Source organism: Silurus meridionalis, chromosome 7 (assembly GCF_014805685.1).
Source record: "Silurus meridionalis isolate SWU-2019-XX chromosome 7, ASM1480568v1, whole genome shotgun sequence".
Taxonomy (NCBI): Eukaryota; Metazoa; Chordata; class Actinopteri; order Siluriformes; family Siluridae; genus Silurus; species Silurus meridionalis.
Genome location: NC_060890.1, coordinates 21,492,102 through 21,505,688, shown reverse-complemented (window position 1 = coordinate 21,505,688; position 13,587 = coordinate 21,492,102). Strand labels below are relative to the sequence as shown.

The 13,587-nt window shown below is 38.3% G+C and overlaps 1 protein-coding gene across 8 annotated transcripts in view; it reads right to left on the bottom strand.

The window, feature by feature from the left end:
* ryr2a (ryanodine receptor 2a (cardiac)) overlaps positions 1-13,587 on the bottom strand; it is a 219,211-nt gene that overhangs the window by 41,273 nt on the left and 164,351 nt on the right. For 6 of the 8 annotated variants that reach the window (XM_046854547.1, XM_046854548.1, XM_046854551.1 and 3 more), the window contains 14 exons: positions 12,929-12,993; positions 12,533-12,654; positions 11,594-11,643; positions 10,943-11,003; positions 10,486-10,724; positions 8,619-8,700; positions 8,116-8,246; positions 7,701-8,021; positions 6,711-6,951; positions 6,489-6,576; positions 6,076-6,168; positions 5,195-5,365; positions 3,820-3,879; positions 1,194-1,328 (listed from right to left, as the gene is read on the bottom strand). In XM_046854547.1, coding sequence (XP_046710503.1) covers positions 1,194-1,328; positions 3,820-3,879; positions 5,195-5,365; positions 6,076-6,168; positions 6,489-6,576; positions 6,711-6,951; positions 7,701-8,021; positions 8,116-8,246; positions 8,619-8,700; positions 10,486-10,724; positions 10,943-11,003; positions 11,594-11,643; positions 12,533-12,654; positions 12,929-12,993 — 1,859 coding nt within the window. Of the gene's footprint in view, positions 1-1,193; positions 1,329-3,014; positions 3,297-3,819; positions 3,880-5,194; positions 5,366-6,075; positions 6,169-6,488; positions 6,577-6,710; positions 6,952-7,700; positions 8,022-8,115; positions 8,247-8,618; positions 8,701-10,485; positions 10,725-10,942; positions 11,004-11,593; positions 11,644-12,532; positions 12,655-12,928; positions 12,994-13,587 lie in introns of all 8 variants that reach the window. The other 2 variants (XM_046854545.1, XM_046854546.1) reach the window with 1 other exon arrangement.

Here is a 13,587-nt window from a genome sequence, read left to right as displayed (position 1 = left end):
GATACTAAGCCATCCTATACAATCATGTGTTTTGTTATATTCCAATAAAAAATTTATGAAATGTGAAATTACCATTTTTGTTTTAGACAAAGCTGTTTTGTGATATAAATCTTATTTCTCTATGATTCCATCAAAAACTGTGATTTGCAGAGTTCGGCTGTAATTCCCGGCAAGGCACAATGAAGTGCAGAGAGCTCTGCCTCACCTCGGATTACCGGTACACAATCCCAAAGTGAACTAAGCATGGGGAATAAGCGTGTGCATGTGAATCTCACCAATATACTGTTTGTATACTCTTTCTTTGCATGTCATCGCCATAATCTACGTAACTTGTCTCTCATATTTGTGTAAAAGATGTTTAGGCTTGGGGGAGGTGGTACTGTAGCTCAGTGGTTAAGGCTCTGTGTAACTGATGAGAAGGGCCGGGATATAAACCCTAGTATTACCAAGCTGGGCCCTTGAGCAAGGCCCGAAATCCTTAGTGCTTCAAGGGTGCTGTATAATCTCTAATATAAGGCACCTCCCTTTATCTATGGATTTTGTGCTACCTTATGTATCACTTCACTGTTAGGTGTGAACAATGAAAGGATGTGAACAGAAAACAGAGGGCGTCTGGCAGACATGCCATGGCAGACATACTTAAAAATTTTTAATCAGGTAACAGAAAGAGATCGTACACAGAGACCTCAAAACAAGCAACACAGGGGTTTCAATATAAAACGTGACAAACTGAAAACACACGAGTCAACAAAAGACATGATGGAGACAAAACATGGCGGGAGAACAAAACAAAATGCAAACGGCAACAAAAACACACATTCATAAGGGCATTTGGCAGACGCCCTCATCCACAGAGACTTACATTCACCTCATCCATACAACTGAGCAGCTATGGGGTTAAGGGCCTTGATCAAGGGCCCAAAAGTAGCAGATTAATAAGGTTTGAACAAGTGCATTGCCTTAACCACTAAGCTACCACCTCCCCACACACGACACACAATCTAGCGTATTGCTCGTAAACACGCAGAGACACTTTGTGTGCAGAGTTGGACGGTGAGGAGGAAATTAGTGATGTGAAATCGATTCTAGGTCACGTCCCCTCTTATCATCACTGTCACTATCACAGAGCGGCTTTACAGAACGCCTCCTAATGAGCGTCATGCAGTGTGCTAGTCGATGCGTTCTGAACTCACCTGGTCCAGATGGAAGAGCACATGAGCGATGTCCAGCACTCTCACTACAGTCTTCTCCGGGTCTGAAGTGTCCTCACTGCGATTAGGCATGTCCTTATAGAGAGCCATCTGCCAGCGAATAGCAGGGTCCTCCAGCTACACACGCGCCAAAAACACATCACTCATTTAAAAGAAATGAACACATCGATGTACATGTAGTATTAAAACAGTAGTCTTGTAAGGCATGTTCCACTAAAAGCTGATCACAGGGAAGTCCACATGAACAGATTTCTTCTGCTCTAGCCGCTAGCAATACTTTGTTCTTACCAGTGGTGTAAAGTTTTTGAGTAAACGTATTCGTTACTGTACGTTTTGCCTTGTTTCTAGTTTTACTGAGTTTTGTAGCTATAAGCAATTTTTACTCTCTACTCAACTACATTTATGACTCGAAATACTTTTTACTAAACTATACTGTATGTTAATTGACATTGACTGTTACCAATTATATTTTGCACCTCTGCTTGAGAGACTTCTTAGTTCTGTCCGCTTTATTATCAGTCCAAAAAGAGCTCAAATCAATTCCAAAAATCTTTGAGAACCTTTGAAAATCTTTGAGATCTTTTTTTTTTAATAAGTTTATTAAAAATAGACTGAAAGGTGCACCATATCACTTTTAGCTCCAAATATTTGGTTTTACTTTATCTAAAATTATTACATTATTTATTTGTCCATTGAATACCAAATAACTACTTTGTGACATGACACTGTAGCTGATTTCTTTGTCTAGTTTTTTGACTGACTTGTTTGATCACTGGTTTATGTTGAAGAGGCTGTTGTGTTGATTTTCGGTTAATGCAGGGTTGTGGTGTACAAAATTGACTTGTGTTTTAGGAAATTAAACCCTTAAATCAACTGTTTTTGTGTCTTGGTGTTGAGGACTTGTGCATCTTTGAGCCTACATTCAATAGTCGAATATAATGTTCAAATCAGATACTCAAAGACTTATTATTGGAATTGGAGACTTTTTAACTTGTAATGTTATTATATTTAACATCAAAAATCATTTATAGCAGGGGTCACCAACATGATGCCTGTGGGCTCCAGGTATCCCGCATGGACCACATGAGGGCCTTTTCTAAAAATAACTGTTTCCTACTTTGTTAAATCATTGTGGATAATTATTATGAGAAATCATTAACATGATCAGTGTCTTCACATAGATGAATATCATTAATTATTAATAATAACATTTAATAAAGGTAAATTGAGCAAATGTGTTATTTCAGATCAAACTGAAAACCGTGTGTATTAAACTGGTAGCCCTTCACATTAATCGGTACCCAAGAAGTAGCTCTCAGTTTCAAAAAGGTTGGTGACCCCCTGATTTATAGTATCAAATTGTGCTACCCTCAGGAACATTTAGACAGATCATTTTTGGCAATCATTTAAACAAAAAAGCAGTTCTAGCAATAAACTGGGCAAAAACAAGACACGGTGCTGAGGACAGTATAAACTCAAGCAGCCGGCTGTATGAAGTTTGCTTCTTGAGGGTTGTAGTGAATTTTCAAATTTATCTTACAGCTTAATTCTGCTCTAACATTAGAACAATTTTTTTTATCTGATGTGGAAACGGACAACAAACTTCGTGTTCAGAACAAAATGGCCGCCCCCGATTGTACAATTCAACAGTAAAATATCAAATTCAGCCTAAATTCTGTCAGTATCTGTCACAGCATAGAAGCAAACTTCAGACGAATAAATACGGCGATCAGCTACCTTTAAAAAGTTCTATAGTGCATGCTTTGTGCTACAGCTCATCCAGCTGTGGGATGTTCTACACACCAGCGTGCTACATCTGAACATGCTGTAACGTGCAGGAAGGCAGGAGGCCGCGGGCTTTGTGTGTCTAGAGGAGTTATCCGTGGAGGAGGACTTTTTCATGGCGCTTAGGGTCACGCGTGGCTGCCTCTGGATGGAGAAGTCCAGCGTAGAGGAGCGTTTGAGGAAGGGCAGGCGTTTGTGAAAGAGCATTTCTTGGGCCTGCGGCTTGGGCTGGCGGCGGTTCATCCACTTCAGGATGATGATGAGGCGCTTGACCAGCTTTTTGAAGTGAAAGACCCGGTACTGATGAAGTCATGCGGGGACATGCAGACATGCAGCGGGTGTGGAGCAGATAGAGACAAACATAGTGAATGAGCATGACACGGAGATGATGATGATGGTTATACATGCGAATGCTGCTGCGCTAATCGGATAGACTACAAACCAGATTGGGAAATTTAAATTCAGGGTCTGGTTAAAAGACAAGCGTTTTCTAAATCCACAAACATATTTATAATCTAAAATTTTCATATTGCAAAACCGGTGTTCCCCGACCAAAAAAAAAACAAGGTCTACCCGGCGATCTCATTAAATTCGAGCAGTGGCAGGATGGTGGTGCTGGGATTTAAACTCATGGCCATCCTAAGCTATAGGACCACCTCCTAGTTTAACATTAGCATTTCCTGTAGTGCAAAAGCATGTCGCAAAAACAGAATTCAGCATGATGGAGGTGCTAAGCAGAAGTAAACGGAGCATATAAACACTGAGGTTGTAATGAGAGTTAGCTTTACCAACATAAACACCATGCTAGTGTCCGACCTCTCACCTTCCCCTGCAGGTGGAGATTATTACGGACCACCTCCCGAACTTCATCCTCTGTGTCTTTCTGTGGATAAAGAGCCAACCAGTTCACTATAAAGTTCATTACAACGTCACATTCATGCGCTGACTCTCACATTGCTCGACATTGTGACCTTTTCACGAACGTACTTTAACATTCTTTTATATCACAAACTGTTTGTACATAAATAGAGAACCACATTCCCACAGTTTAACTGTAACTATATGTTATACAATAATAGAAATAAATAGACTTACAGTACAGACCAAAAGTTTGGACACACCTTCTCATTCAAAGGTTTTCTTTATTTTCATGACTATGAAAATTGTAGAGTCACACTGAAGGCATCAAGGGCTATTTGACCAAGAAGGAGAGTGATGGGGTGCTGCGCCAGATGACCTGGCCTCCACAGTCACCGGACCTGAACCCAATCGAGATGGTTTAGGGGTGAGCTGGACCGCAGAGTGAAGGCAAAAGGGCCAACAAGTGCCAAGCATCTCTCGGGGAACTCCTTCAAGACTGTTGGAAGACCATTTCAGGTGACTACCTCTTGAAGCTCATCAAGAGAATGCCAAGAGTGTGCAAAGCAGTAATCAAAGCAAAAGGTGGCTACTTTGAAGAACCTAGAATATGACATTTTTCAGTTGTTTCACACTTTTTTGTTATGTATATAATTCCATATATAATTCCACATGTGTTAATTCATAGTTCTGATGCCTTCAGTGTGAATCTACAATTTCATAGTCATGAAAATAAAGAAAACTCTTTGAATGAGAAGGTGTGTCCAAACTTTTGGTCTGTACTGTACATGTATGGCATTTGGCATACATTTGAGCAGTTGAGAGTTAAGAGCCTTGCTCAAGGGCCCAGCAGTGGCAACTTGGTGGTGCTTACCAACTCAGGATCTTTCGATAAAAAGTGTTAGCTTAATGGATGAGATGTTGATTGTCTAATCAGAAGGTCATGGTTCCCAGTTCCACCAAACTGCCACTGCTGGGTCCTTAAAAACACTCAATTCTTTACCTTTTTCTAAAATAGTGACATTCCACAATGCAACTGTCATTATATTCCTAAACACAATAGCCAGTAAGCTAGCAAAACTAATACATGAATTTAATTAATTAATTAATTAATTACATTAAATTATTTAATTCATGTAATTAATTAATTAAGTAATTAATTAATTAATTAATTAATTAATTCCAATGAAATAACTTTTAAACAATTAACTTAAACTTTACACATGGACTTAAAAAACAACGTATGCCTAAATGTGTGTAAAAATATTGCTTTATGTGTAATTGCAGTGTGTGTGGGTGTGGGTGCGGGTGTGTGTGTGTGTGGTGAATTTTCGTAGTGCCTGGTTGAAGCGATTCTTGGCCAGGGCGATGAGCTCCTGGTCTCCAGGAGCACAAATATTCAGACCAACAGGAAGCAGCCTCTTGAGAGCGGCTACAATCAGCGACGTCTGCATGGAATACCGGTCACCTCTCTTCTTCATCTTCTTTCTCTCCTGGTCTGACACTGCCCCCTGTGGACCAGTAAGCCAATGTGCAGGCAGGGTATTAAACTGAATAAATCTCACTTAATTGCTGTAAATAATAGGTTTACACACACACACACAGTGATAACACACAGAGTTTATACACTATGGTGTACTGATAGTGATGCAGGAGTAACAGCCGAGTCTGTCCTGGCTAAAGAACTTACTTAGAAGGAATTTATCGAATTTTTTTAGGACAGTAAATTGTAATAAGGGTAAAACAAAATTTTCGAAATTAATACTACTTTATTTGACTTTTTCAGACATTCAATAGGATCCACATTGAATTTTTTTATTTTTTTTATATTGAAACAATAACCATTTAAGCCTTGACATTTAAAAATCAAGTGATCAATAATGATGATCCCAGTGATCAAGTGATGAACAGAGATCAGTGCTGCCAGATGTTACCTGATGTTGACTTTTCATTTCCTCGGAATGACTTTATTGTACTTTACAGGATCTTATACCACATTTATTTGTTATTTCCAGGTAGCTGTGGCTGTATAAATGTTGGTATGGTGACGTATGCGTTCTTACTTTGCACTGTAAAGTGACAGGGGACAATAATCTTTGTGCTGTGTTGCATCGGTGGTGTTCCATATAAATGTCTCAGTGTTGATCTAGACAGTGACCTACAGTATGTTTAAAAATGGCGATGAAACACGGTAAACTGATTCGAGTGTGTGTCGTCTTACCTTGGACATTTTGGACTTGGTGTCTGTAATAAGGAACGACATGTTGTTGATCTCGTTCTGAACAACAAAGTTCTGTTCCTCCCGTTTGAAATTCTGTAAAAGAGCGTTTTCGACTGATTTCAATGCACGGTCCTTAAAAGGCTCGTTCACCGTGTTCTGCACACATCTGCCTGAAGCTGAACAACCTCGGAAATGTTCACAAACTCTGTTGCCTTGTAGAGTCTAAAAACACACTTGTTTTCCACAAAGCACTAAAGATATGAATGTATATTTGAATAGACTGACAATGACGAAGCGTCTGTCTGAGAGATTTACTGTTATTATTACAGTTCACTTGTTCTGGAGTGACAATGATTGATTGCATGCTAGCTGGTGATTTGCTGCTGGACATTTATATATACAAATATATTTACATGGGATTTGGCCCAGAAGATGAAGACCTCTGCCACCATGCGGAACAGCTCCTCAGCCTCTTGGTTTGGTTCCTTCAGCCACTTTGCTCTGAAAACACCCACAGTGAACTATAAACTCCCTTACAAGACACACACTTCAATCTAGCTTTACATGAAAATAGGACACTACACTTCATCACACCTTCATTCTCATGTATAGATAGCTTGGAAAGCACCTCTCACCTGTTATAATCGACGAATCGGATGAGGAGCGGATAGAAGGCGTACAGGTCACGCACCAAGATGGTGAACTCGTCCAGGATGAGCAGCTCCGACTCGGACATCTCCCCACGGCCTTCTGCCTTCATGTGTTCTTCATCCAACAACACTGTGGCCGCCTTCTTCTTTAGCTTCTCCATTAACGGAAGGAAGTGCGTCTTTAAAAGCTGCGGCCGTGCTTTACTGATGATGGGCTGAGAGAAAACTGCAGGAGGGTAAAGGAATCAGGAGGCCAGAGAGAAGTGAGAAAATAATCAAAAGAGATTTTAGCATAAAAAAAAAAATATATATATAAAATTTAGGCAGGAAATACAGTATGTTCAAAAGGCTTTAAAAAGATCTGGAACAACAGGTGCTGTTCGTGGTTGCACTTATAACCAGATGAAGCTTAATTTGTGTGCTAAATACACAAACCTAAAGTTAGAGCAGACTCATGCCTGCATTCCACTTCCTTAGCACATCAGTGCAGGACATGCCTGTTTTGCCTTTATAGAAGAAATAATAGTGTTTCTTACTCTTTCTCTTCTTGCCTTTCTAGAATCACAGCTTTTGGATGTAAGTCAAAAACATGCTTTTACTGGGTCTTCATCAATATCATCATCTTTCTTTAACTTAATTTATGGACGTTCTACAGTATTGCAGCTGCATGACTACATAAGTGCTCTGGACTATTCATGAGCAGACGACACAGTGAGGATAATGTGATGGTAAGACCACTGGTTCAATGCTTTAGTCTTTTTTTTTTTTTTTTTTTACCTAATAAGTTTGTTTGATTTGTTGGCTGCATTTATATGCTTTCAGAACTGACTCAGAAACCAGCACCCAGAATCGTCATATCTAGCCATGACCCTTATTCGAGTGTGTATTCCATCGTTGCTAAATAACAACTCGATCCCCACGTCCACACTAATGAAACAAAGTGGTAACAATCTCATCATATTCTCTCTCTCTCACCCGCAAGCCTCTTCATCCAGGCTCCTTCATCAATACCCAAGTTGTTGTAGATGATCTTGAGGATGTTGCCTAGTAACGTGTTCATGTGCTCAGAGGTGAGAGAGGTGCAGCAGGTGTCGGCACGCTCCGGGTTGCTCTCGGGTCCGTGCTCCCACCAATGAGACATGTAGCTACACAGCATGGGCAAAACCACCTCCATCACGTGGGGCATTTGAGTGTAGCGCATGCCTGACTCGGCCAGCTCCATGATCTCCTCTAGAGCTTTTTCTAAAGATGGGACTAGTGGACACGCCTCTTCCACCTGAGCGGGCAAACCGGATGCTGAGAGAGAAAGACAGTGAAAGAAAGAAACAGTCAAATATACCACCCTCCCATTAAAAGTTTATTAAATGAGATGTTGAACATCTCAGCTCACCTGTTCTCTCTCTGGAGCCTTTAGTGTTGTAGATAGAGAAGCTGTTGTATTTGTTGAGATGGGGTTCCAGGAAGGCCACGGGGAACGCACCAGAGAACGCAGCCAGGCACTCACCTAGAGCAGGCCGCTGCCTATACAACACATTTAAATTATTCCTTACATTTATCTCGTTATAGCATTTATTCTGAACAAATCTCACACCTGCATTATATTGTAGAAGGTAAAGCTGCTTAATATTTGTGACATGTATATTATAGCACAGTAAAGTTCTTTCCATGCGTATCCCCGAGCACAGAGGGTTAAGGGTTTCTCAAGGCCCCCAGAAGTGGCATTTTGGTGATTCTTAACCACTAAACTGCCACTTTCCCCATAATAGTAAAACATGCAACATTAACTGACTCTTGTATTCATTATAGAAAGGAAATAGGTGTGCTGTCTCTTCTTCATAAACCTGAGACGTCTTCCTAATACACTATAAAATCACGTTGCATTGAGTTTATTACCTTTCCACATAGATACTTTTACTGGTGCCGAGTGAGTAAAGGCTGTTAAGGATCCTGTAACAGGAGACCTGGACATCATCCACTGTTAAAAAAACAAACAAAAAAACCCCGGTGCATTTAATATACTAGAATGAGAAACTTAATTTACTAATCAATATTACAAATGTATTTGGTTATTCATCTGAAGATTTGGCAGTATTTATTATTTAATTGATGAATGACTGAATGAAACTCCTGCTGAAAGCAAGGAGAGATATCAGTTAACACATTTTTAACCACTATTACTCCCAGGTCAAATATCAGGTGTGTACACTACATGGACAAATGTTTGTGGAAACCCAACTATTAGATGTGTATGTGTAGTCCCCATTTTCTGTAATACAACAACCTCCACTTTTCTGGAAAGTTGTTAGTCTAGAGTTTAATATTTGGAGTGTAATTATATTTAATCATATATTTTTTTTGTAAATGCCATTTATTAAAGCATTTGGTAAAACTGCTAAAAGATTAAATATGATTGTTAACTATAGTGGTGGATATCGTTTATATATACACACTGACCAGACATAACACCAATCAGGCATAACATTATGACCACGTGCCTAATAAAGTGTTGGTCTCCCTTTGGCTGCCAAAACAGTCGAGCATCAACATCATTAACTTCTTCAGAAATTAATCAGACCACACAGACCATGACCCTGTCGCCGGTTCACCACTGTTCCTTCCTTGGATCGTTGTTTATAGATACTGACTGAAGACCTGCACGGGATGAATTTTTCCATCTCGCTCCCGCAAAAATCTATATTATATTAAATGATATTAAATATTTACTCCTGCTCTCGCCTGCAATATTTTAGTTTTTCCCCACTACCGCCCGCAGGTAGAGATCTGCACAGGACAGATTTTGAAGTCTCGCTCCCACAAAAATTACATTTTTTAAATTTTTTAAAAATTTTTATATAAAAAATGTTTATTATTTATAATATTTAAGTTTTGTTCCTCTTTAGCCTGCAAAAGACTGTTTTCAGTAATTTAGTAATTCCAGTATATATATATATATATTTTATTTATTTATTTATTTATATATATATATATATATATATATATATATATATATATATATATATATATATATATATATTTTTTTTTTTTTTTAAGACCATTTTGCCGGAGAATAAAATAATTTGTGAGACTCCCGCGAAATGGTCTTAAATATATATTCATTTATATTAAATATATTTGTAATATATTTATATACATATTTATAATATATATAGATATATATAAATACCCACGCAAACAAGTATTTTACCGCCAGCACCCACATTCACCCATTAAATCTTGTCCCGTGCAAGCTGCATAGGATTTCTTTGGATGTTGTATCATTACATTTTCCCTTCAATTAAACTAGGAAACACAAAACGTGTTCTAGTATTACTATGTCAGTGTGTTTATAGGTTGGAGTGGAAGATTTTAAGTAGCCTGCTATAGATCTCTGACCTCAAACACCTTGGGGATGAATGTGAACACTGATTTCACCCCAGACTTCATGACTTTACCAACACCTTTCTGTCTAAATGACCACAAATCTTCACATTTCTTTTTGGATTACAAGATTATAAAAAGCTAAAGAAACGAATATATTTCTATTTTTAGACATTTGCACTACTTTTAAGCATTTAATAAAATGTACACCTGGCAGATGATTTTGTTTCTGTCCGTAAATAAATGCGTAAAAATCGTACACTACTGAAAACTATTCAAGTAATTCCTTATTGCTTAAACAAAATAAGACAAGGGTTGTGGTGCAGGTTTTGTGAGGTTCCACCTCACGCACTACATCCCATTTTTCATGTTTTATACTCACGTATGAGGTCCTCTCCAAACACGTTTTGCCCGATGTGCTCGAACAGTGAGGACAGGACGGGCAGCAGAGCCACGGTGGTGTAGTTGATGATCTGGGTGACTCCTCTCGGCTGGGATCGAGTGTGTGTGAACTGACCCTGGCGTAGGTTTTCCATCGTCCTCTCCAGGTCCTCGGCTGCATTTTCAAAAAACGCTCGCAGCGCCGCTTTTACTGACTCCAGCCCAGTCTTCATAACTGTCCTACAGAGGAAAGAGGGACACACTGTGACCTGAAATCTGTCAGAAATAAATAAATGAACAGATTTGATAACAGTCAGATAACCTTTAAACCAATGAAATAAAGCTTTTTCATGGATACTCTAAATAGAACCTCAACAGTTTTCAGAGTGTCTGATAGATATATTATTAGTCTTGACTTAAATCTCCAATTTGTTGTGAGAAGTCGTGAGGGCACTGACCTGGCATCTAACGTCTGTCCCAGTATGTGAAGACAATTCACGATAGAAGTGGCATCGTTTCCTGGGAATGGAGTAAAGCGCAGCTGTCAGTGCAAAACAAAAACTCGACACTTTCTCAACCTGCCGCAGAACTAAAGCAGAAAACACACACTCCCCAGATATAATGGGATAAATTACAAACTGGTACGCCATTAAAACTACTACACAATCCAACAACTTCCATGTTTATGGACTATTTTGCACATTTTTTCTTCTTAACCAAATGTTTTAGAGCCACAAACTCTCCATGCATTCTAAAATTAATTTAGAAATAAAGTAGAAATAAAGGTGACACTTTTAAAGGCTCGACACACCTTTTGCACAGCTTCCAGTTTTCTCTGTGTCCCAAATTGCACAAGTTGTAATGCAATTTTAGGCTACGACAAGCTCACAATCATTCAAACACACACACAGTACCGTAGTACCAGTGACGGTGCAGAACAACTTGCGATAAAAGGAATGAAGGAGTAAAAACAAAAAAAAGTTGAGTGCGATGTGATAGAATGCACACACACACACACACACACACACACACACACACACACACACACACACACACACACACACACACACACACACCATGCCAAAGCCAAACAGTTAGAACAACCTTACCAAACAGAGATATCCTATGTCTGACAAGGACTCCCAGTTTGCAGAAAAGACTAAGCGAGAAGAAAAAATCGGTGGATGACAAATAAAGAAGAAGAAGAAAATAGAATTATTAGTAAACTAAAAAATAGCAGTTAAAACAATTAAAAACAGAGATTATAAATCTAAGCAGATTACATGAGGATTAAACAGGCTTGAAAAGAGCAGATTAGAATACAAGGTACAGAGAATTACAGAGCTTTGAAGAAAATTAATGCAATATGAACTCAGGTCTGGTCGAAGAAAACACTGTGTGTGAAAACTACACTGCTAAGATTCAATTAGAGAGGATTTATGCAGTGTTATTATACAATTACAATAAATTAAGATTTATTCAACTTATTTTAAGATATTTGTACCCGATTTAGGATGGAAGAAGACTCGTACTATTGGCAGATAATTGAACTAAATGAACAGATTTATTTCCTGCCAGTAGAAAGAAGAAAATAGTTTTATTGATTTAATGTATTTTTATATTTGGTTCATTCCGTTATAATAAGAGTGCCTTAATAAATCTCATTATCTTTTCACAAAATATACACAATAATAAGATGTTTTCCGTTTTGTTTTCATAATCATTGTAAATAATCACGATATCGCCAAAATGTTCGAGTTTAAGGACCCAAAATAAAAAAAAAACAACAACCTGTTTGGTTCTAATTTATGTTGCATTTTATTTATTTATTTATTTATTTATTTAGGCTAACAGTGTCTGGAGAAACGTTGACTTGTGAGAAACCTTAACAGAAAGGTGTTTAGAGAAGGTCCCACCTATGTATCACCACACACACACACACACACACACACACACACACACACACACACACACACACACACACACACACACACACAGCACTAAGGCATCAAATGTTCTGGAGTGCTCTAGAAAAAAGCCCCACCCACCTGGTCACCATCTCCTTCTCTTTATTAGAAGCATGACCGCCGCTGCTGATCGGACGGATGGCGGTGGACAGGAAGTAGAGCCGATGGTTCTTAAAATACTGGTCAACCAGAGGCAGAACAACCTGTTAAAATACAAATCAGTGTTTTTAGAATACTCTGCTTTTGGTGTAGAGACCATACAGGGGGCTTCTTGTGATTTTTTTGAGCTTTTTAAAGGCTAGAATATAAAAAGACATAGGAAGACTAAAGAAAGGAGTATTGAGTGTGTGGAAAAAGAGCATCTAATTAAATAACTTTTGGAAAAAGAAAATAACTTTGAAAGTCTTTAGTAATAAAAAAAATGCAAGAAAACTGCTTTATAAAACAACAAAAATAAAACTTGATAAAGTAGAGAACCTTTCCAAAGAACTTCATCTGCTGTTCATGAGGAATTTTCTCTCCCTTTGGTCGTGTAGTAACATCTGAAACACACAGAAAATGCAGCAGCAAAAAATAATTGTAGGGGATGTAAAGAAAAGCTATATTCAGGTGCAATATTTCATTTACAGACTACATACAGAAAACTACATACAGAAAACTCTATGTCTATATTTTACATCTATCTATCTATCTATCTATCTATCTATCTATCTATCTATCTATCTATCTATCTATCTATCTATCTATCTATCTATCTATCTATCTATCTATCTATCTATCTATCTATCTATCTATACACACAGGGTTGCTCAATCAGAGATGACAAAGGAGGCAGAGAGCGCCCCCTGTCTGTTTACTTTATTTTATAAAAGCACAGCGTTTTGTTCCTATTATGAGTGTGTAAAAATAAATTACAGATTCGAATGATGTATTGCTCTTATCTGAACGATCAAAAACACAGAGTATTTTAATTTGTTTTGGCATTTTTAGAGGAAAACATGCCACAGAAACCGTCGCCACGTTTGTTGACCCCAGAGGGAAAATCCTGACATTTCCACATATTGACGAAGTGAATGAATGAACGATGAAAGGAATGAAGACATTTGTTAAAGTATGCTGAAATAAGTAGAACAGTT